The 25,477-nt window shown below is 40.9% G+C and overlaps 1 protein-coding gene across 3 annotated transcripts in view; it reads right to left on the minus strand.

The window, feature by feature from the left end:
• The window catches only part of ADGRG2 (adhesion G protein-coupled receptor G2), a 76,464-nt gene that overhangs the window by 22,236 nt on the left and 28,751 nt on the right, over positions 1-25,477 (minus strand). The window contains exons 5-15 of one of the 3 annotated variants that reach the window (XM_057538900.1): positions 25,372-25,395; positions 23,539-23,577; positions 21,082-21,123; positions 18,768-18,821; positions 15,041-15,096; positions 12,199-12,254; positions 9,408-9,447; positions 8,899-8,936; positions 6,782-6,876; positions 6,139-6,205; positions 2,080-2,471 (exon numbers count right to left, since the gene is read on the minus strand). In XM_057538900.1, the coding sequence (XP_057394883.1) occupies positions 2,080-2,471; positions 6,139-6,205; positions 6,782-6,876; positions 8,899-8,936; positions 9,408-9,447; positions 12,199-12,254; positions 15,041-15,096; positions 18,768-18,821; positions 21,082-21,123; positions 23,539-23,577; positions 25,372-25,395 (903 nt within the window). Of the gene's footprint in view, positions 1-2,079; positions 2,472-6,138; positions 6,206-6,781; positions 6,877-8,898; positions 8,937-9,407; positions 9,448-12,198; positions 12,258-15,040; positions 15,097-18,767; positions 18,822-21,081; positions 21,124-23,538; positions 23,578-25,371; positions 25,423-25,477 lie in introns of those variants that run through there. The other 2 variants (XM_057538898.1, XM_057538899.1) reach the window with 2 other exon arrangements.

Raw genomic sequence — 25,477 nt, forward strand, 5'->3', positions numbered from 1 at the left:
TTTTAGGCTCCACATATAAATGATATCATATGGCATTTGTCCTTCTCTTTCTGACTTACTTCGCTTAGTATGATAATCTCTAGGTCCATCCATGTTGCTGCAAATGGCATTACTTCATTTTTTTTTTTTTTTAATTTTTATTTATTTTTTGGCTGCGTTGGGTCTTTGTTGCTGTGCGCGGGCTTTCTCTAGTTGCAGTGTGAGGGCTCAGTAGTTGTGGCACATGGGCCCTAGAGTGCGTGGGCTTCAGTAGTTGCAGCGTGTGGGCTCTAGGGCACGTGGGGTTCAGTAGTTGTGGCACACGGGCTCAGCAGTTGTGGCTCACGGGCTCTAGAGCGCAGGCTCAGTAGTTGTGCACGGGCTTAGTTGCTCGGCAGCATGTGGGATCTTCCCAGTCCAGGGATTGAACCTGTGTCCCCTGCATTGGCAGGAGGATTCTTAACCACTGCGCCACCAGGGAAGTCCTATTTCATTTTAATAGCTGAGTAATATTCCATTGTATGTATATGTATAAAACACATATATATATAAAACATATCTTCTTTATCCATTCATCTGTCGATGGACATTTAGGTTGTTAACATGTCTCGGCTATTGTAAATAGTGCTATGAACACAGGGGGTGCATGTATCTTTTCAAATTTTAGTTTTGTCTTTGTATATGCCCAGGAGTGGGATTGCTAGATCATATGGCAACTCTATTTTCAGTTTTTTGAGGAACCTCCATACTGTTCTCCATAGTGGCTGCACCAATTACATCCCCACCAACAGTGTAGGAGGGTTCCCTTTTCTCCACACCCTCCCCAGCATTTATTATTTGTAGACTTTTTAATGATGGCCATTCTGACCGGTGTGAGGTGGTACCTCACTACAGTTTTGATTTGCATTTCCCTAATAATTAGCGATGATGAGCATCTTTTCATGTGCCTATTGGCCACCTGTATGTTTTCTAACAAAGAAGTCTCTTAATTTCACCACCTAACATCCTATTTCTTATTTTGCATATTCCCTTCTAATCTTTATCCACCTGTTATAACTTACTATTACAAACATGGTGTGCAAACTATTTACTGTCACGTTATTTTCACTTCACTCAAGACTTGAAAAATGCCCCAAGTTTCTGTCTAGCTGTTCTTATGTACAGCTGCGTAATAGACATTTTGTTGAGGTGGCATATCATATTTCATCATTCCTCTCTTGTGGAATTCAAAAACATCTCCAGTCATTTGGCTCCAAATCTCCTGGGGATGCTTGCCTGGGGCAGAGGAGGCAGGACCACAACTCGAGCTCCGACCTCATGTCGCCAAGAAGTTGGCTTTGCCTCCCACCCTCCAAATTCTAGAGGAAGGCCTGCTTCTTACTCACTGGCTTGAAACTCCGGAGAGCATCCAGAATTCTCTCTGCTTCTTTCCCTCTTCCCTTTATCTTTTTACCCCTAAGCCTACTTTGTGTCCGGGGAGCCCCGTGCAGTTTCCATGGCATTCTCATGTCCGCCATGGTTCCAAACCTATGAGGTTAGTGAGACTATTTCCATCTTGAGGTAGAGCGGGCTAAGTTAGGAGGAGCTAAATGGCTTATTCTGGATCCCACCGCCTGTGCGGGCCTGGGCAGACCCACCCCTAGGTCTTCTGAATTCTCTTCTCCTCCTCACGGCTACTTTGGCTCAGTCCCAGCTCTGGCACTCTGTGACTGACTGGTTTTCAGGAACATCAATGTTTTCTTTTGTCTTCTGTCTAAATGGAGTTAGTGTGTTTAATAGTTCAAAATCTTTCTCTTCAGAACGTTGAAAACAGTGACCCAACAACCTTTTGTAGGAGAAAGAAACCTATAAAATAACTCATCTTGATAAAATGAGATCTGTGTTTGCCTCAGAGCTATTTCTCTTGGCCAAACAATCAAACTCAGCCATATCTATGTTCTAAGAATGCCCAAAGGAAAGCTCTCAAAACCAAGTAGACATCATAAAAGCAAAGGCTTAACGTGGTTTCATTACAGGTACTTTGATTTGGCAGGCTGGCTGCTGGGTTCACATGACCAGAATTACAACGAACGTGGGAGCAGCGCTGCTCCTCATATTTACCTGTCTTGTCAGGAGGTGTGCTGGTCGTGTTGACATTCACGGGGGCAGACGTGGTGGGAGAGGGAGGTAAGGATTTCACAGGTGGCAGGGTGTGGGAAAGATCAGTTGGAGGCACAGGGGAAGAGATAGTTCCAGACTGGGGGAGCATATCAGTGGCAGGGCTGGAAGCTATGGGAGCTGAAGGCTGGGGAGAAGGAAGGGGAATCAACCCTGTTGGAGAGTGAGGGCTCTGGATTACAGGTGGATGAGCTAGAGGCTCAGCAAAAGAGAAGGCACTGGAGGTCTGGGACACAATGGTGGCCTGAGGAGCAACTGGGATGGAACTGCTGGAAGAAGAAAATGGTGGACCACGTGGATGACCAGCAAGACACACAACGGGATCCTGCAGGTCACTAAAGGAAAGAATCAGAGAGATGCACGTGAGACACGAATGAGCTCCAGAGGCTAATCTCTTCTTCTGGCAACCATCTGACACCACCACGGTGACATGGCTCCACCAGGGACCTGCCACTGCACATGCTCTGTGTACCTGCTACTGGCCTCCTGCCCCTGCCCACTGCCACCACCTTCTCCCTGGGAGGGGAATTAGCCAGGAGGGATGCTCTTTCATGAATTCCCAGTTCTGCTTCACTTGTTCACTGCTGCTCCCTGACTCTATCAGTCAGTCGAGGAGATCTTGTAACATTTCCAGGTGCTTCTTGGGGAGAGGAGCTATTAAATGCCCTGCGACCCAACTGGTAGTTTCCATATACTAGGAATCTGTCTTTTTTGGTGTTTTTTTGATTTTACAAAATTTACTCTCAAAAAAAATGGAATCACATGCCCAAACTGTTCCCAACATACTTAAAATTTTTCTAAAAACTGAATCAAATGCCAAAATACCATTATCCTTTACTATTCAAATCCACACTGACAAAACTGGCTCAATTTTTGGAACAACTGATTTGACTTAGAAGCTAAAGCATACCCATTTCAAAACTATGTCTGTCCATAATAGATTCACTAACTCTTGTGTCAGCTCAGTATTAACAATGGCTTCAAAGTGGTATGGCGTAAACTGAAAAGCAGTTCTAAATTTACCAGTAACAACAAAATGTTCTTCAAATTTTTCTTACAGTTTTTGCAACCAAAGTACATAATTCTGTCAATTACAATCTTCTGCATATTGATTGATAGAAGAAAAAAATATGTAGAAATCACTATTATTAATTTGTAGAATGGAATTTTTAATTCCAGCAAATTCTTGTACTGGTCTTGGTGGGTCACAAATAAGCTTTTCCTTTCCAAGAAACTTCAAATTTAGGTCGTTCACATGCACTGGTGATACTGGCTAGGAAAGGTAAATCACACTGCCATTTTTTTTCCCTTCAACTTATTGAATTTTGTTTCAAGAAAATCTTGAATTGGAGTTAACAATACATAAATTTTTGTGAAACTGATGAGCATAGGAATCTGTCTGAATCAATTTTATACTGCTATAGCCTGCCATGGTCCTAACCAGCACATAGTATGTGAACAAGAAATGTTTGCTGAATGAAAAAATGGATCAAGCTGGGGCCAAAGGGGTGGTCCCCAGCTTGTACATCAGCTACACCCTCAATGTTACTGTAGCCCAGTGGTTCTCAACCTTGGCTGTGCCTGAGAAATTACGTAGAGGACTTTTTAAAAAACAGATTTCTGTGGCCTTCTCCTAAGTATCTGATTCAGTTGGTCCTGGGGTGGGGGTGAGGTTCCCAGGCCCATGTATTTTCATGACATGGAAGACTGAGAAGAACTCATCTACCATCTGGCACAAAATCCACCAGTCTTCAGGGGAAAAGGCAACAAATTATCACCCAGGGAAGACTCTGATAGATCCAGTTTTAGATGGTGACTTAGAACACCAGTGAGAATGTATCCTTGGAGCTTCTCTTGGGTTAGATGAGGGAGGAATATCAGGTTGAGAGACCTAAGGAAAGTCATACCCATAAAAAGAAATGCTGGCTCAACCCAGTCTGGGCCAGGCACCCAGCTGGAAGCCTCTCCCCACGGCCTGATGTTCGGGAAGCAGTATGGACAAAGGGGTGCCAGACAGAAAGATGATGAGTCGCGAAGCCTTGGCTGGGGCTCTAGCTCTCACTACTCCTCTGGGCAATCCACCCAACTTCTCTGAGCCTGCGTTCCCTAAATCGTATAATGCGGCAACCCATCTGGCCAAGCTGTGGCAAAGGTGCTTTAAGAAGTGTAAATTAAATTTCCTCCATATTATCTGGGGGCTGCAGCAGCCGGACCCCATAGCATGGGGCTCCCATTCGCTGGGCTCAACCATGAAGAAGTTGCCCTGTATTGCTCTCATCACTTGTGCTAATCAAAGCCCTTAACCCACCGGGTGAGGTACGTGGTGAACAGCAGAGCAGTGGCGGGCAACGCCACCTATACGTTAGAAACCTCAGAGCACTTCAGCACCAGTGCCGGGGCTCCCAACCCAAACCAAATGAACGAGAATCTCGGGGGTGGGTGCAGGCATCCATATTCATTTTAATGTGTTTCTTTGCTGAGGTATAGCCTAATACAGTAAACTGTACTAATCTTACATTTAGAGCTTGAAGAATTATAAAAATTGTAATTATAATATGTATACACCTCTATCATCACCACCCAGATCAAAATATAGAGTATTTCCAGCACCCCAGAAGGCCATCTTGACACATCAGTTTTAAAAGAGCCCCATGTGTTTCTAATGTACAGCCAATCTTAAGAACCAATGCATTGGAAAGACACTGGGCCATCATCTAATTCTAGCCTAATTTTTAAAAAATCCAGAAACCTAGGCTGCACCCCAGACCAATGACATCCCTAGCTCTGCGGGTGGGAGGCAGGCATCAGCGCATGTATGTATGTATGCATGTATGTATGTATGTATGCATGCATATATGTACATGCTGTGCTGCACGGCTTGTGGGATCTTAGTTTCCTGACCAGGGATTGAACCCGGGCCCCAGCAATGAAAGTGCCAAGTCCTAACCACTGGACTGCCAGGGAATTCCCAGCATTGGTGTTTTTAAAACTCCCCAGATGATTCCAACATACAGCCAGGGTTGAGAACCACTGTTTTACAGTCTAGACCCCCACTACTCAAAGTGGGGTCCATGAACCAGCTTCACCTGGTTCTCCCAATGGAAATATCTAACATTTGGAGTTTAACCCAAATAGTTACCAAAATTTAGCATATGACAAAGGTGGCATCTCAGATGACTGAGGAAAAGGTGGACTTTTTAATAAATGGTGCTGGGACCACTAGATAGGCATTTGGAAAAAGATTAAATTAGACCCATACCTCCCACTACATAAGAATAAATTCCAAGTGGATCTAATGTAAAATAAAAAAAGAAAAGAAACCATACAAGTACTATAAAAACACAAGGGTAAATTCCTCTATAGCCAGACGTAGGGAAAGGCTTTCTAATAATGCCTCCAAATCCACAAGCAATAAAATAAAAGATTGGTAAATTTAACTCCATAAAAAAAATTTTTAATTTGCATGACAAAAACATCATAAAGTCAAAAGATAACTGACAAATTGGAGAGAAAATATTTGCAACATATACCACAGACAAAGGGCTAATTTCCACAATACAGAAATATATAAATTACTCTTAAAAACTGATTAAATATCTAGTGGGAAAAAGATATGAACACACAATTCACAAAAAGAATACAAAAAATGGCCCCACATATATGAAAAAAAAATTTTCAAACAGTTTTAATAAGAGAAGTACAAATAACACTAAGACACCATTCCTCATCTACCACACTGGAAAAATTTTTCAATATGAGGACACATTCAGTTGGTGAGGCTGTGGGAAGTCAGAATATTGTCAATGCTACCCAGGTGATTCTAACGTGCAACCAAGATTGCAAACCATTGGTTTAAAGTAAGAAACTTCATACAAAAGAAAACTGTGCTTTTTCCCTAAAATTGAAAGCCCTTCTTCACCGTCAAAATTTCAAGTTCCTTAGCCAGCATGGCGATTAAGTATTATTATTATTAGGAAAAGGGTCAGCAGATTTGCTACATACCACTGCAGTTTTTCTAACTCTTCCGGGGAGGAAGGGCAGGGGATCCTGACAGAATAGCAGCACTGTTCTGCAGGACACAAAAAGAAAAGAAAGAAGAAAATGCATGGTCAAGAATAAGGCAAGGTAGAAGCTCAGCTCTGTCAAGTATTACAGTTCTTACACTGATGTGATTTTGAAGAGCATTAGCGTAAAACAGGTGATAAAATAAACTGGATTCCATTATATTGACAATTATATGTAAATAGTAGGTGCTCAAAAATAGTTATTGAGTGAATAATTTGGGGTTATATGCACACAGTATCAATCGCTCTTCAGCAACTCCTAAGAGAAATTCAGGAGTAAATATATCCCAGCAGCAATCGATCAAGCACTCCAAATAGAATTCTCCCTCTCAGTAGGGTTTGTTTTATCATGATTTCCAATACAGCATACTGAAACTTTACTGAGAAAGCAGGAAAAATCACCTTTTAGAGCTCCTTAAAAACTGCCCAAGGGAAAAAAAAAAAAAAAAACTGCCCAAGGACAAGAGTCAAAACAGAAAGCTGTAACATATGTAAACTTATTCATTGTATTTTCAATTTTGAAAAGAACACATCAAAGTCATGTGAAAATGAACACAGCAATAAAGATAGAGACAACTTACCCATCGGTCGAATCTTTACTGTTTGCAAAGCAACCATCACAGCACATATGTTCATTGTCTTATGCAGTTTTATCGTGAATGTACAATTTAATGTGCTATAAAGAGAAATATATATAACCAGAGTGTTACTAAACTGGAAACCTACCTACATATTTGTAATTGCTTTTTCAAGCTTAGAGTGAGGAAAGGGGGCATTGACACTGTTAACTTGCAATGTCACCCCAATAAGCTTGTAAACACCCACCTATCATGGGCTGAACTTTACCCCAAAGACTTTCTAGGACGAAGAATTTATAGAGGTTAACATTCACAGGGACTGCAAACCAGAGACCCTCTGACCACACACAGCTGCTGAGTCGTTTTTCCTGCCCACATCATGAACATACAGGGGTGAGACCTGGTTGCAAAGACAAGCATCCTGACATCTAGAGTCTTACCACCCACCCGCACCGCCTGGTGTCTGGAGGCATTTGTGTTTCCATCATAAGAGCCCTTTCACATACCAGCCTAGATGAATAGCAAGGTCTCTTAAATCCAAAATCTTTCTGGCAGTTCAATTCAGGTCATCAGATAACCAGGAATTTGACATTCTGTTTCTTTTTTACTTTCGTCTTGGTTTAGGTGAACAAAATATTAATGTTGCAACTAATGAAAAGTGAAATTACTAAATACGTATAGTGAACAGGAATCCGATCTACAATTTCATGGAAGACTTGCCTTTATTTGTACCAATGAACCGTCTGATGAGTAGAAACTGTTATTTTCTAGGACTTTTACTCTCACAGAATGCTCAAGATTCGGGTAGTGAGATTATCGACCTAAAAGCCATTGGCGGGCTTCCCTGGTGGCGCAGTGGTTGAGAATCTGCCTGCCAATGCAGGGGACACGGGTTCGAGCCCTGGTCTGGGAAGATCCCACATGCCGCAGAGCGGCTGGGCCTGTGAGCCACAATTACTGAGCTTGCGCATCTGGAGCCTGTGCTCCGCAACAAGAGAGGCCGCGATAGTGAGAGGTCCGCGCACCGTGATGAAGAGTGGCCCCCACTTGCCACAACTAGAGAAAGCCCTCGCACAGAAACGAAGACCCAACACAGCCATAAATAAATAAATAAATAAATAAAAGAAAGAAATTACCTTTTAAAAATAAATAAATAAATAAATAAAAGCCATTGGCTTATGCAGCCAGGACAGCCAATGGCCATAATTTCAAATGATAATCTGTGTAACCTCAAATAGCTGTCAGGCAATCTCTGATTCATCGTTGCACACACTTTTTTTAAAAAAATAAATTTCTTTATTTATTTTTGGCTGCACTGGGTCTTCGTTGCTGTGCGTGGGCTTTCTCTAGCTGCAGAGAGCGGGGGCTACTCTTCGTTGCAGTGCGTGGGCTTCTCACTGTGATGGCTTCTCTTTTTGCAGAGCATGGGCTCTAGGCGTGTGGGCTTCAGTAGTTGTGGCTCATAGGCTCCAGAGCACAGGCTCAGTAGTTGTGGCTCACAGGCTCTAGAGCGCAGGCTCAGTAGTTGTGGCTCGCGGGTTCTAGAGCGCAGGCTCAGTAGTTGTGGCGCACTGGCCTAGTTGCTCCGCGGCATGTGGGGTCTTCCTGGACCAGGGCTCGAACGCGTGTCCCCTGCACTGGCAGGTGGATCCTTAACCACTGTGCCACCAGGGAAGTCCCGACCCTTGCACACACTTTTTATTTTCTTCTTTTCTCTTTCTTTCCTATCATTTCCTTCCCCCTCTCTCCTTTTCTCTCCTAGCTCCATAGTATGTTCCTTCTTCTCTGTGTGGCCTTCACCCTGACTGGACCACTGGGAGCCATTTGTTGGTCCTATTGGTGGCCTGTGGGGCTAAGGGCACTGATGACCCTTAGCTTCATAGAACCAGAGGCAAATGGCCCAACACCATCCACCCCTCTGTGCTTCATAAAGAAATGAGAATATGGATGTGACAGTGATATGTGTTTGGAAGAATAAAAAATTATATATCCAAAATGTCACTAATGTGTATTTATTTTAGAGGAATGCTTTTGAATTTGCACCCTAATACTCCTTGTATTTTATTTCTCATGAGTAGAGAAATAAGGTTATTTATATAAAAGTATTAAAAATGACTGACCTTTGGGCCTCTGCTGTAGCACACACTATAAAATAAGTCTGAAACAAAAGAAAAAAAATACATGTTAGTTTGACAGATGAAAATGTCAGGCAAGATGACCCAGGACTAATCACAGCATCACAGAATCTTAAAACCACAAGAACCCCTAGGAATCATCCAATTCACATTCCTACCAGATTAATGACATATGATCAAAGCTATTCAGGCCATACAGGCTCTACTTGGATACCTCTAGTGTCAGGAAACTCTCTACCACATAAGGGAGCTCATTCTCCCGGAGCCCTGATTTTAAGAAACTTGGTTTTACATACAGGAAAATCTACCCCCTTGTAATGTCCATCCATTGAGCCTAGTCCTGATTTTTGGAGTAATGGAACTAGCCCATTCATTCTTATACATGACAGATTTGGGGTAATTTGAATACATATCTCCTCAGGAATACAGAACTCCATGCTCTCCCCCAAATAATAACAATAATTATAAACAAGTACAGGATGTACTATGATTACCTCACTTAAAGTTTGCAGGGTTTTGTTGAGTTCTGATCGTCTGTTAATAAAATGAGAAATTGATATGAAGGAGATCATTGGTGATGTTAAGTTCAAAATAAGTTAGATTTTTAGCAATTAAATTAAGCATATGGTATTTATTGCTTGCAGTGTTCACTTTGAAGAAATACTGGGTATAACAAGAGATTCCTATGTGGGAAAAATTAATTATTTATATGACAAGGGAAACTAACCAGACAGAAGCTGTATCGGTTCTAGCCAACAGCAAGATATAAATTATGGTTGAACAATCTTATTTCATTAGGCTACTGCAATCCCCAGGCAGCTGCTTCTGGCAAAGGGCCAGAGGAAGAGCTGGCCGGAGGCAAGATTTCTGAGAGGGGCCAGCCACTCACCCTGGGGGCCCTCTGTCTCTGATTTCTTCCTCATTCTCTCTCCAACTGACTCCACCTGCCCTCTAGCACTCCCCAGCCCTGCCTTCCCCTCCTCACAACTCCTCTTTAGGAATTTCCCTCATTCCTCTCCTCCAATCCCACTCCAACAACAGTTTTATTTCTTCAATGTGGCAGAGCTTCACATGAACTTAGGATGAAAGAAATCTAGTTAAAGAACTCACGCTAAGGCAGCGATTCTCAACTGGGCTGACTCTGCCCCCGCCAAGGGACATCTGGCAATATCTGGAGACATTTTTGATTGTCACAATTGGGGGCAGGGTGCTCCCTGCATCTAGTGGGTAGAGGCCAGGGATCTGTTACACATCCTACAATGCTCAGCACAGCCCCACATAACAAAGAATGATCAGGCCCCAAATGTCAACAGTGCTGAGGCTGAGAAATCCTGCTCTAAGGACTGGGCAATAGTTCTTGGCTCCAGGGAAGGTCTGGAGAGAAGAGAAGCATCGTGGCAACAGTAGTCAGCTAGCTTTTCAAGCTGGCAGGAGCTGCTCCTGCATAACTGTGCTCAGAGACCACCTTCTTTCTGGGGTTTCCCTGGCCACTCCAGTCATGTCCAACTACTCTGCCTACTCTATATTCAGACACTCAGAACATCCTTTGGTAGCCTGTACGTGTCACCTTCATTGCAGGGATTATACTGTATTGTTATCATTTGTTTGCTTCCTGCTTCTTTCCTATCAGACTCTAGACTCCTGCTTCTCAAAATTGGCCTCGTGCTGGAACCACCCAGGGAGTTCTCAAAAATACCAATGCCTGCAACTCAGGCCCCAAATACCGATTTAATTGTTATGGAGTGTGCCTGGATAGCAGGCGTTTTAAAAGCTCCCCAGGTGATTTTAATATACAGTCAGGGTTGAGAACCACTGCTCTAGACCCAGTTTTCCATCTCAGAGAGTTGGGTTTATCCCCATTTGTATCCCCAAGGCCTAGCACACAGTAGGTGTTCAACAAATACTTGCTGGCTTTAAATGAACTCATCTATATTTCAAGTCTAGCAATTAAAATGAATTACTTACAAGTATGCTAGGTTGTGTTCTATTTACGAATTTGTGAGTTTAAAAACGTTTCCTATCACATGTGTTTTGTTTTTATGGATACCTTGGAAAAGCTTTTCTCTTCAGTGTCATCACAGATACTCCTCAGAGCTTCTGGATTTGGTTCAAAAGTTTACAAAAATCTCTTTTGAAAGATAATAGCAAGGTTGAGAGTAGATGAATTTCATATCTGATGCTGCTTCCCTGCACGAGGGCGAAGACATGAAGTTTCCCCTTCCAGTGACAGTCAAGGTAAGACTGTCTGCTGGCCGACATTTTGACCTATTGTCTAACTAGGAGCATTTATTTGTAATGCATTTCTTATTGTCTGTGCTTACCCTTGTAAACTGAGGTCTACTTAACACAGACCTCTCTCTGACTTTTGAATGACCGATGCCTCATGAAAGCATGAGTAAACGATATACATGGAGTCCTACCTTGAACTCTTATTTCAACCTGGCTGGCTACCAAATCATATAAAAACCCAAATACCATTTCAAATGGAGCTCTTGAAACCGTGGGTAATTATTAGTCAAATCCATTTCGCCTATAACCTGCCTTCACTAATCAAAGTCCTTTTAAGACCTGCATGTCGTCCAAGCAGCATGTAGCCTAAACAGTAAGATGTTTTCCCGAGTTGTTTTCCAGGAACTTGGAGTCAGCTGTGTCTAGTTCTAGCTGAACTGGTTAAGACTGGATAGGACCTCTGACCCTCCAACTGGGCATGCGCGAGTGTCCAATGTCCTTGGCATCAGAGGGCTGAAAACTCCACCCTCAGATGGTGCTAGGTGCCTCCATTTTTGAACATGCAGAGGTCTGTAGCTTAGTAACACCTGCACAGAACAAAGATTACCCAGCTTTTTCCAATCACCTTTCCCCATGCTCCCCACGCTCCCCAGCCTCAGACTGCCCTGCCACTTTATTCTTTACCTCATAAATACCCCAAGTCCCTGGCCTTTGGGGAGGCAGATCTGAGACTTGTTCTCCTCATGTGGCTGCCTTGGGAATAAACCCTTCTCTTTGCCGCAAACCTTGGCTTCTCAGTGTTTTGGCTTGCTGTGCACTGGGCAAAACGAATCTGGTTTGGTGACACTCTTACATAATTTGATAGCATCAAAGAGAACAGCCTCACAGGGATATTAGTTGAAGACAGGTGACTATGGTCTCAAGAACCAATTCTTTATGACCTCTGGGGTCTGTCTCTTTCCTATTCTCAGTTTCCAAAAGTACAGATAGCACAACAAGTATCTTTCCATAGTTGATGTCTTAAGTTTTAAATCAAACAGCAGATTGATTACTCACTTCAATTCCCTTAGAGACAGGATTCCAGTTGAGGTGCCATTAGCCATAACTTGATTCTGCTAGAAGCACAAAATCATTAAGAATACAACAAATATTGTTTTGTTTTATCACACTTTCTAACAAGAAGCTGTTCTTCAGTTTTGTTGGGTGCCCAAAGAACTACACCCCAAAGACTGTGATTCGTAACTGCATGGAATATTGTCTAGCAAACGATCAAATACATATTGGCTGAGTCAATTTTTGTTTTTATGTTTTCTTTAAAAAAAATATTCTGAATCAGCAAGTCTGATGTGCTAATTTCTATCTTTTGTTGTTCCAAGGGTTCCCCCAAAAGAACACTATTAAAGTTCTCTATGTGAATGTAAAAAGGGACACTTGGTAGCAACCATCACTGCATTTCTAGCACCTAGCTCATTGCCTGGCACATAGTAGGTGCTCAGGAAATATTTACTGAATTAACAAACCATATTTAGCTGGGATCTTCTGAACCAATCTAGGTTATGGGAAGGCTGATACTACTGTGTCTGAATCCCCCATGGGGTGAACAGGATCAGATTGAGAAGACAATTTTTAGATTCAATAGATTACATTTCTTATTGCTAGGAGTTTCTAATATAATTTTAAATTTTGACTGGCAATAGAACTGTATCACATAAACACTCTATTCAGCATCAAACCTAGTGAAAACTAAAATATAATTTTTAACAAAATACCATGATTATCATGAAGTCAAGCCCTCTCAACAAAGCTAATGTTTCAACAACACGTACTTTATTTAAATTTGGTGATAAGATGTCCCGGTGAGGGGATTAACCAAGATGGTGGAGTAGAAGGACGTGCTCTCACTCCCTCTTGCGAGAGCACCAGAATCACAACTGGCTGCTGGATAATCATCGACAGGAAGACACTGGACTTCACCAAGGAGGATGCCCCACATCCAAGGACAGAGGAGAAGCCACAGTGAGACGGTAGGAGGGGCGCAATCAGAGTAAAATCAAATCCCATAACTGCTGGGTGGGTGACTCACAGACTGGAGAACACTTATACCACAGAAGTCCACCCACCAGAGTAAAGCTTCTGAGCCCCACGTCAGGCTTCCCAACCTGGGGGTCCGGCAACGGGAGGAGGAATTCCTAGAGAATCAGACTTTGAAGCCTAGTGGGAATTGATTGCAGGACTTTGACAGGACTGGGGGAAACAGAGACCCCACTCTTGGAGGGCACACACAAAGTAGTGTGCGCATCGGGACCCAGGGGAAGGAGCAGTGACCCCGGGGGAGACTGAACCAGACCTGCTGGTGTTGGGGGGTCTCCTGCAGAGGTGGGGGGGGGGTGGCTCTGTTTCACCGTGGGGACAAGGACACTGGCAGCGGAGGTTCTGGGAAGTGCTCCTTGGCGTGAGCCCTCCCAGAGTCTGCCATTAGCCCCACCAAAGAGCCCAGGTAGGCTCCAGTGTTGGGTTGCCTCAGGCAAAACAACCAACAGGGAGGGAACCCAGCCCCACCCATCAACAGTCAAGTGGATTAAAGTTTTACGGAGCTCTGCCCACCACAGCAACAGTCAGCTCTACCCACCACCAGAGACTCCCATCAAGCCTCTTAGATAGCCTCAACCACCAGAGGGCAGACAGCAGAAGCAAGAAAAACTACAATCCTGCAGCCTGTGGACCAAAAACCACATTTACAGAAAGATAGACAAGATGAAAAGGCAGAGGGCTATATACCAGATGAAGGAACAAGAAAAAACCCCAGAAAAACAACTAAATGAAACGGAGATAGGCAACCTTCCAGAAAAAGAATTCAGAATAATGATAGTGAAGATGATCCAGGACCTCGGAATAAGAATGGAGGCAAAGATCGAGAAGATGCAAGAAATGTTTAACAAAGACCTAGAAGAATTACAGAACAAACAGAGATGAACAACACAATAACTGAAATGAAAAATACACTAGAAGGAATCAATAGCAGAATAACTGAGGCAGAAGAACGGATAAGTGACCTGGAAGACAGAATGGTGGAATTCACTGCTGCGGAACAGAATACAGAAAAAATAATGAAAAGAAATGAAGACAGCCTACAAGACCTCTGAGACAACATTAAATGCAACAACATTTGCGTTACAGGGGGCCCAGAAGGAGAAGAGACAGAGAGAAAGGACCCGAGAAAATATTTGAAGAGATTATAGTCAAAAACTTCCCCAACATAGGAAAGGAAATAGCCACCCAAGTCCAGGAAGTGCAGAGAGTCTGATACAGGATAAACCCAAGGAGAAACACGCCAAGACACACAGTAATCAAATTCGCAAAAATTAAAGAGAAAGAAAAATTGCAATCATTGTTGCTTTTGTTGTGGTCATCCATGTACAATGCTTGGTGTCAGTCTATTTATCTCTTGTAAAAATAAAATACAGTGTGTGTGTGTGAAAAAAAAAAAAAAATATGTCCCGGCATTTCCATATACACAAAGTATATGTACATGCCTTCCCACACAAAGACATATACAAAAATGCTCTTAGTAACATTATTCATAATAGCCCCAAACTGGAAGTAACCCAAATGTCCATCAACTGGTAAGTGGATAAACAAATTGTGGTATATCCACACAATGGAATACTACTCAGCAATAAAAAGGAACAAAGTATTAACACATCCAATAATGTGGGTAATCTCAAACACATTATACTAAATTAAAGATATCAAATACAAAAGACAAATAAATAAATAAATAAATAAATTTGGTGATAAAAGTAAATATGCTAAATATCAGAAATAATTTGAACCTTAAATCTTTAAATACATGAAAATTCACTTTTTAAAGTGCAATTAAAAAATCTTTAAAACCTACCTGGGTAACATTGCTTTCTTCATCATATTGAAACATGATCTCACCTCTAAAAAAGGCTAAAAATAAATTTTCAAAAAGAAATTTGAAACTTGCATCCTTAAAGTTTGAGAAATAATACAATACAGAAAAATATTATCAGATTACTTTATAAACAATTTCATCAAATTCTTTGTTATTCACATTTACTTTCTTTTCTATCAGAAAGTTACTCAACGATTATCAATCAGTATAATTTTCAGAAAATATCAACTATACGTTTTATGTGAGAATGCAGAAAAAGAAAAAACTTGTCCCCTTGTCAAGAAATTTTATCCCTATCTATGTGCTTCGCATCAGGACTTTGTTTCCCTTAACGATGTTAACTGGGGGAACTGTGGCTCTAACACTGCAAATCTTTTTAAGCTGTTATAGCTGCAGTTATGGGAGACATGGGAGGGAGGGAAAAAGGATTTCTCAGCAGTTACACAGCCTTATGAAAGTCTATTTATTCCTTGCCATTTTGGGTTTTTCTTTTTCTTTTTAAAATACAGCTACCAAATGCAATATCTTTCCTAGGAGCAAAGTTGAGATTTTGCTTTGAAACCTGAACAGAATGCAGAGCAAATCCTTTCTTCAGCTGAACAACTCATTGTGGCTTTCGTCCCAGAAATGCCAGAAAACCCTGTTCTGAAAATGCTCGCCTTGGGAAACACTGAACTCAATTTCAGTCAATGCCATTTCCTGCAGGGTATACTCGGAAGGGCTTTGGCTCTATCTGGAGACAAATAAAACGTAGACTCCTTAACAGAAGTACACTGTGTGCACTTCATAATCTACAGAGACAAAAAACTGGCCTCCTGATCAGAAGGGCAAGGGATAGCATATAAACTAGAGCAGGGTGCAGCCAACTTTTTTGGTAAGAGATCAGAAAGTAAATATTTGAGGTTTTGTGGGCTATATGTTCTCTGTCGAAACTAGTCAACTTTGCGATTGTAGCATAAGAGCAGCCATAGACAGTATATAAATGAATGGCATGGCTGTGTTCCAATAAAACTTTATTTACAAAAACATGTGGCAGGCTATTATTTGGACTATGTGCAGTAGTTTGCTAACTCCTGAGCTAGAGGGTGGAAGGCTTCCCTGTCTCATCTTATATTGCACTACAAAGTACAACTGATTCCCACAGCTAAGGACCGAGTGGTCCACTTCCCCTTAAAATGGCTGACAACACCACTAGGCCAGTGATTAACATAATTTATCTATTCCAGCAACCTTTCTACTGAGAACCTCAAACTCTGCATATTGATACTGAAATTTCAATTAATGCACTACATAATTATTTTTTTTTAATTTTATTTATTTATTTATTTATTTTTGGTTGTGTTGGGTCTTCGTTTCTGTGCGAGGGCTTTCTCTAGTTGCTGCGAGCGGGGGCCACTCTTCATCGCCGTGCGCGGGTCTCTTACTATCGCGGCCTCTCTTGTTGCGGAGCACAGGCTCCAGACGCGCAGGCTCAGCAGCTGTGGCTCACGGGCCTAGTTGCTCCGCGGCACGTGGGATCTTCCCAGGCCAGGGTTCGAACCCGTGTCTCCTGCATTGGCAGGCAGACTCTCAACCACTGCGCCACCAGGGAAGCCCACTACATAATTATTAAAAGTAAAGATAATTGATGGGGCTTCCCTGGTGGCGCAGTGGTTAAGAATCCACCTGCCGATGCAGGGGACACAGGTTTGAGCCCTGGTCCGAGAAGATCCCACATGCCACGGAGCAACTCAGTCCGTGCGCCACAACTACTGAGCCTGTGCTCTTGACCCCACGAGCCACAACTACTGAGCCCACGTGCCTAGAGCCCGTGCTCCTCAACAAGAGAAGCCACCGCAATGAGAAGCCCGAGCACCGCAACGAAGAGTAGCCCCCGCTCGCCACAACTAGAGAAAGCCCGCACGCAGCAACGGAGACCCGACGCAGACAAAAATAAATTTTTAAAAAAAGATAATTGATACATGCATAGAATTGCTCGTACATTTTTGCAAAAATCTTAGCTTTTAAAAACTTATTTGGTGCCTGTGTGTGTGTGCTGACACCCACAATTTTTCTCCCTCACCTCTCCATTCTCCAAGTTCATCCCTCAGTCTTATTCAGCACATGCTGAGTTTCAAGAATGTGCTGGGAGCACAGGGGTAGCAGAGCAACCAGGAAGCCACCACCTTCTGACCCTCAGCCTAACTCTACCTGGTCAGCTCTCAGTTTTTTCACCAGCCTCCATCTCCCTTAATGAATCCAGATTGGAATCTGAAAGAAGTGAAGGTTTCTAGTTTCTGGCAGGATATCGTGGAATTTCTGTTGACAAAACAGTAGGTCCCCTGAAGAGGCTGTTTTCACCAGACACTAAAACAAATGGTCAATTCAGTAGCTTAACTGGGGAAAACATTACTCTAACCAGCTTCCTGGCATCTGTTATTCAAGATGACCAGTTTTTTTTTTGACTTAATGTTCAATTTTCAGTTATCAAACATCATGTAGACATAACACTAAGCTAGACGTTAGTCACCAGTCCAAAACATAGATGAAGCATGAAAATAATGAAATTATGGAGAATTCAGTAAAGAGAAGGGTAAGAGAGGAGGGAGAGGAGAAGGAGGAGAGAAGAGAGTTCCACAATATATGAAAGTGAAATGTATCCAACAAGTTTCTTCTCCCTTTAATCAAAGCCAGCTAACACTTTCCTGCTATATTCGACCTGGAGCATACTATCAGCAGAAAGCTCATGTAAATAAACCTCACATTCACATAAAGAGAAAGTGTTTGTGGAACATTCTTTCAATGGAAGTTTTCTTCTTTTCTAAACTATCCAACCTTAACTTACTTCACTTGAAATTGTTTCCTATGTTTTTCAAACAAATTATTAAACTGTTAAAAGGAACAGAATAAAAGGAAAACATTCCTATAATGATCGGCTTTTTTGTATCACTGGAGCCACACTAAGACTTTAATATTATAAAATACTTTGTTACCTTCCTCTTCTTTCTTCCCATGGTCCAGTTCTGACCTGCCACACCATGTTTTTCTGTTTTTCACATCTCTTTCATTGGTTTTAATAAGGAAGGGAGCCCAGAGAGCCAAACCAACGTCAGAAAAGTGGTTGTTTCATTCCTTCTGGCCCATGGCAGGAGGGAAAATATTCCCATTTCAAAAATAGCATGTTCTCAAGCGATTGCCATCTTAATTTTTAAAAATAGTGGACAGTCTAGTTAGAGATGGCAAAATACACTATGGGCACTACTGCAATTAGCGTCCAATTAAACTAGGTGTACGTAAGATTTTCAACATTCTAGTAGAGTGGTTTGTTTTATTTTTAGCAAAAGACAACATCCTGTTTCTAAGTTATAATACTTAAGGTCCTATGGAAAACCTTGAGGATTTTATATACAAGAACTGGCTTTCAATAATTAAGTTCATTATTATGTTCATAAATCAACTCTAAGGGCATTAGCTATGGATTTAAAGCTATGGTGAAAAATATTTGGTGCAGAGCTTCATGTTCTCATATTAAGGAAGTTAACCCATTATCTCACTTTCAGCCTGTTCTAAACTTTGCTTTTGTTTTCATTCGAGACTCTTAGTAGCCAGGTGTGATGAAAGGAGATAAATCAGAGGGGCACACATCACATACTCAACGGCAGGAAAACAAACCATTTCTCTGTGGAGCTAATTTATCTGGTAATGTGTAGTGTACACAAGAACTAACCTGAGTCATTGCAAATAGATGACAAATTGCAGATATTTCTCTGGGGTTTGACACCTGCAAAGAAAACACAACACAGCGGGTTAAGCATGTAAACACCTGCACTTACACACTGCATTAAGAGAATTCACAAATTCAAGCATTAAGCGTGTACCCAAAATATTATATGTTGGATATAATTGGCTGGATGAATTCCACAAAGACTAAAGGAATGAGAATTTTCATTTCTTAGTAGTTCAGCTATGGAACTGGACTCTACTATTCTTTAGTATGTCAGTGTCTGATCCCCTACTCCCTAAAATTTCTTTGTCCCATTCCCAATTAATCCCTCTTCTGTCCAATATAAAAGGAACAGCATGAATACAATCGAGTATAGAGACTTTAAATGAAATAGCCCTTCCTTACTCATAGGTCTTCCTTCCTTTCCTAGGCAGGGGAGTCCATGAACACTCTAATGCTGGTCTTAGCTCCTTATGCAAATGTATGTATGAAATAACATCAATGTCATGATGTCATTTCACATGGGCAAAAACTAGAAAATTCAAAAAATATTTGCTGAGCACCTACCTTATTCTATAGGCTTTGGGAGGTTCCAGATACAGACCCTGCCCTCAACAAGCTTACAATCTAGTGAGTGATACTGGCCAGTAAATAAAAAGTTATAGTGAGGGCAAAATGGACTGATGGCCAGTACAACAGATGACGTAGGCATACAAAGGAGGCAGAGACGAATGGGAGGTGAAATAAGCCAAGTTAGAAAAAATACTTCATACATATTAACCTGAGAAATACTTTCTCCTTTGGTGAAAGGAGAGGTACATCTCTTCTTTGATTTAATTTACTCCGCTGAGAATCTTCCCTTCATTAATTTCATCCTTTTGGCAAAGTATAAGAAATCTATAATAAATGTGAGGGGCAAATGCTGATAATGTATTAGCAGACTGCCAAGGGGAAAAGGTTGTCATATTAAGAAATATTTTGATGTCCCTGTTAGGTCTGGTTTGGTCAGAATTAACGTATGCAATGCCTGATTGCTATTTTATTTCTACAGTACTTTATGAGTGCTTAATTCTTTCCTAAGAGAACTAGTTTGGACACAAACTAAAATTATAATTTGAGTTAGTGCATGCAATGTGGTTCCTGCCAGAATGATTTAATTGACATTTGGTGTGTAGGCATCACATTTCAGCTAAGAGTTTTGATTCTGTGAGCAAACTGAATTTAGGTGCCAAAAGTTACCTGACATGTAGATTTCTATATTGTAACATAGCAATGTTACCCACACCAAAAGAGAAAGATTTCATTTTAAATATACTTGCTTATGGATATAACTCACTGGAAACATACACTATGCAAATACTATAGATTACTATGGATAGTAATGCTTTAATGTTCTTGGTCAACCATTGGTCTATTGCTTACTAAGCTTTTCATTCTATCATCTCTCATTTTTCTCGAAATTTTAGTAGCACCTTTGTTTCCAGTGATGCGTGTCTTTTGCTACTCATTCATACTGAGAATTTTCTTTCCTATTGCTAGGGCTGTTATCCATAATTTCCTCCAAGTACATGGCCACAGGTCAGCCTTTAAATCATGAGCGAGAAAACTCTGGCTGTAATGGGCCAACCCTATTGTAAATATTTTAGGCGTTGTGTGTCATATAGTCTCTGTTGCAGCTACTCTACTATTCCTTGTGGCGGGAAAGTAGCCATAGACAATGTGTAAACAAATGGGCATGGCAGTGTTCCAATAAAACTTTATTTACAAGAACAGGTGGTGGGCCATATTTGGCCCACAGGCCATAGTTTGCCAACCCCTGCTTTAAATCAACTGGAACCCTTTGTTAAGCAAATCATGTATCCTTAATCTTATAATAGGCACTTAATAGTACATCCCTTATTTGATTTAAAAAGAGTTTGAGGTTCACTCCTCTAAGAATCTTTCCTTCATAAATTGCATCTCACTGATAATCATAGCACCAGCCCTTCTATCTCTCATGATTCTTAACCATGTCAGAAACACTTGTGAAATCATTGCCTTTATCTGCACACATGTTCATGCTGGTTATCTGTTTGCCTTGTCTCTCCTCATAAACTAGAAGATTCTAGAGGGTGGGCATTGTGTCTGATCATCATTATATAACCCCAAACACTTAGTACAATTTAAGGTACCCAGTGCATAAACATCTACTCATGAAGAACAGATTTCATTTTTGAAAGACAGGAAAAAAGAGAAAGAAAACATAAACACCAGCCATTTGTTTAATTTTACTTTAGTTATAAAAAAAGAAAGTCTTGATATTGATAATAAGTCATACCTGATGCATTGAAGGTTTTTACTATAGTGATTTTAGTTTTTTCTGCAAAGAAGCAATTTAAATATTAGAGCAGAATTGTTATTTTTTAAAAACAATTTGCCATGAGTATCATTTTAGTGAACTGCTAAGAAAATCATACTGTTGACACATTTAAGACACTATTGGTCATCTCAGCAGCAGAATGAATGAGAATTACATACTCAGATCATATAGCATTGGCAGAGGGTGGGTCTGGATTCGGATTCCTATGTTTACCCAGTTAGATCACTCCTGTTACTCACCCCACTGCTTGCATAATTCTACTGCAGTTTCCGTGCGCTGATGCTAGACAAATTAATGTGAACTTACACTTCAGATATGCAGAATTAAGTCACTATCAGGACCTTCAGGTGATAGGTTGTAAGGAGCAGGTGATTCAGAATAAAAATTAATGGAAACAGTAAACACAGGATCTACTATCAAAATACTGCTACTATACCCTAATATCAACAGTGTTCTGCTATCTTCTTTAGGAGTTAATAATTATAATAATATAATATTATTGATAGATAAAATTATTCTCAGAGAGGTTGAGACTATCCAATTACAGTCATACAACAAGCTCACAGCAGAACCAGGACAGAATTGTTCAAAGTCAATGACTCACAGGCAAATATTAACACACTCTGAAGAAACGAACCTTAGAAATATCTTCCCGACACACTTTGGGAACAGAGCCCATGGCTTATTTCCCAGATAATAGAGAACCAGGCTCAGAAATCCTTACTGTAAGGATGGCCAATTAGAAGAGACTGTGTTCCGGGCACAGACTTACAAAGAAGGTCTGTCTCCTAGGGTGGGTAGCAAGTTCTGAAGAAAACACAAAGCTCAGATCTTGGAGAAACACTTAAGAATGATGACGTTATCCTGACAGTTTCAGAAATCTCATGTCTGTATGTGTTATTGACAAGCTTCTGTTTCAGTGTGTGAAAGACCCATGGGCAATGATTGGTGGTAATTATAAAAGCTGACAGTATTTTGCATTACTATTAAGAATCCTTTTAATATATTATTTTGTTTTGCCCTGATACTTTCCTTTCCGGAGCAAACAAAACACAACTGTGAAATGAACTTCTGATTCCAGTAAAAAAATGCTTTGGGGGAAAAATGTTCAACCTCACAAATATGAAAAGATGCAAAATAGAACCTAAGGAATTGAGAGGAAGATCTAACAGTATATGACATAGTCTCAGCTCTAGGCAAAGGTACGGTTACACAGACATTCTCATCCACTGCAGACAGGAATGCTGTTGTGTGCAACTTTTCTAGAAGGTAATCGGGCAGTTGGTATCAAGGGCCTTAAAATATTCATAATGCTGACCCAAATAAGTCCAATCCTTGAAGAGCATTCTACAGAAATCAGGGAGAAATGCAAAGATGTTGGCATAAGGATGTTCACTGCAACAATTTCTATTTAAAAAGTAGAAACAGGGACTTCCCTGGCAGTCCAGTGGTTAAGACTCTGCGCTCCCACTGCAGGGGGCACGGGTTCCATCCCTGGTCGGGGAACTAAGATCCCGCATGCTGCGCAGTGCAGCCAAAAAAAAAAAAAGTAGAAACAAATTTAATGTTCACATATGGTACCCGACGGAATATTATCAAGTCATTAATAGTAAGGGGGGCTTCCCTGGTGGCGCAGTGGTTGAGAATCTGCCTGCCAATGCAGGGGACACGGGTTCGAGCCCTGGTCTGGGAAGATCCCACATGCCACGGAGCAACTAGGCCCCTGAGCCACAACTACTGAGCCTGCGCGTCTGGAGCCTGTGCTCCACAACAAGAGAGGCCGCGATAGTGAGAAGCCCGCGCACCGCGATGAAGAGTGGCCCCCACTTGCCACAACTAGAGAAAGCCCTCGCACAGAAACAAAGACCCAACACAGCCATAAAATAAATAAATAAATAAATATTAAAAAAAAAAATAGTAAGGGATGCTGGAAAATACTTATAATTTAATATGAAGTCAAAAGGGCAAAAATATAAAAATTTATGTAAACTATGACTATTTTGTTATATATTTACATAATGTGTATATATATATATGATACTGAATGGAAATATACCAAATTATTAACAGTAATAGTCTTAGGAAAGTAACATTAAAGATGATTGCTATTTTCTTCTTTGCATTTTTCTATATTCCCCGTTTTTTATGAGCTAAGATGTATTACTACTGTAATCAAAAAAATTGTAAATGTTATTTTAAATGGAGTGCTATAGCCGTAAGAGTTTGGAAGTTCAGGAGTGTGGTGACACCAGAATTATAGTTCAATGTCAAAGTAAAACGAGTAATAAATCAACAGTTGGAGTCATAGGAAATGGGCAAGGAGGTAACTTTTACTAACCCAGAAGACCACACAAGTGAGAAAATCAAGAAGCCACAGAAGACAAGTTATTATATTTAGAAATAACTTGACATTACCTGTTTTGTTCAAAGTAGATAATACGCTCGAAGTAGCATCTGAAATAAAATAATAAAAATTAGCACAACTATTGGCATGGTTAACAAATACATGCATCTTCCTAGGTTCCTTAAACATTTCACTTTTCCCCAAATCCTGGAGAAGTTAGAGACTTCTGCAAAAGCCAACCGGTCGGGCTTCCCTGGTGGCGCAGTGGTTGAGAATCTGCCTGCTAATGCAGGGGACACGGGTTCGAGCCCTGGTCTGGGAAGATCCCACATGCCGTGGAGCAACTAGGCCCGTGAGCCACAACTACTGAGCCTGCGCGTCTGGAGCCTGTGCTCTGCAACAAGAGAGGCCGCGACAGTGAGAGGCTTGCGCACCGCGATGAAGAGTGGCCCCCACTTGCCGCAACTAGAGAAAGCCCTCGCACAGAAACGAAGACCCAACACAGGCAAAAATAAATAAATAAATAAATAAATAAAAATAATTAAAAAAAGAAGAAGAAAAGGAATTTAAAAAAAAAAAAAAGCCAACCGGTCCACCCCCTCACAACACTAGCCATTCCCCAACCCGTGCAGACCATTCCTGAGCAAGTATTCATTCATTTAAAAATGTGTTTCCTGAACACGTTTTATGTGTCTAAAACACAGCAGCACTCCTATAATCATTAGATTTAAATAAACCCATTTATGTTGTGTAATATTTTGTCCCATTTTTTTCTCTATTATAATGAAAGTCTCTAAGGGATATGACATTTCCGTAGTTAGTAGTAACTTTAATATTATACATAGCCCTGTAGATGCTTAATGCATTTGTACCTAAAGGTATACTCTTATAAAGCAATCTTTAAGAAATTCTAGTTTAAATTTGGAGTTCTTGAACATGATATTCAACGAACTTTTAAGGAAATCTCATTTTGATCGTTTCACTTAAAACCCAATTTAAAATCTACCCTACTGGTATTTCTCTAAATGAAAAGCCTTCTAGAATTTATTATTCTGGATGAAACTTTAAGGGGGAAAAAAAGGCATGTACTACATTATCACACTTAAAAAAAAAAAAAACCCACATAAATGGGATCCAAAAACTACTGCCAAGGCGATTTTAAAGATGTTTTTTCACTGTAAAAAGTAATTGCACATAAAAATGATAACGTCTTCCCTTCCCACTGGACCAAATGTGAATTTAAACCAGTTTTGATCGGCGTGAGTTGCATCTATGATTGTTTAGCTCCTTAACCACCAACCACATGGTGAGATTTCATCTTAACTAAGGGATTGTGAAAAGTGTTGGGTTTTGACTGCAATAAGATGGAAGGCTGTCTACCCACAGAGAAAGGGAACAGAATGTGCTGCCCTGCCCACCTCCCTCGATTATAGCCCAATTCTTTGCCCTTTTCCCTAGCATGAAGCCAGATTTTCTTTTTCATTTCATATTATTTAAAAATTGATAAAATCATCTGTAAAAAAAGGCTGTCTCTGAACACTTTGTGCCTCTAAATCCAGGCTGAATCACATTAAAGTCACTGGCTGTGCTTTTCCCATTTAAACAATCTGTCCTGTATAGTGTGTTGGCATAGTGTTGGAGAGCAAGTAGAGCTCTCAAAATGTGATCGATATTTCTTTCCTTTCACAGCACAGTTAGAATGGTGGACGGCTGTCCTCCTTCCACAATAAGAATTTTATCATTTAACCAGAAAGTTTAGTTTGCTCTCCAGGGTCGATGGTCTGGGGGATTTTTTGTGTTTGTTTGTGTTTGTTATTTGAATAAGGAAACTTTCAACACCATTCATTATACTTATATTCATATTAAGGGTTATCAATGTTCACTTGCTTCAGAAAAATTCTTACCATTTAGGCTTGTAGTTTCAACCTCTTTTGTCCCGAGGAAAAACGACAAGACAAAGGTATAATTAAATCAAAAACTTAACAAATTGGGGTAAATCTAGGTTTAAAT

This window comes from Balaenoptera acutorostrata, chromosome X (genome assembly GCF_949987535.1).
Source record: "Balaenoptera acutorostrata chromosome X, mBalAcu1.1, whole genome shotgun sequence".
Classification (NCBI taxonomy): domain Eukaryota; kingdom Metazoa; phylum Chordata; class Mammalia; order Artiodactyla; family Balaenopteridae; genus Balaenoptera; species Balaenoptera acutorostrata.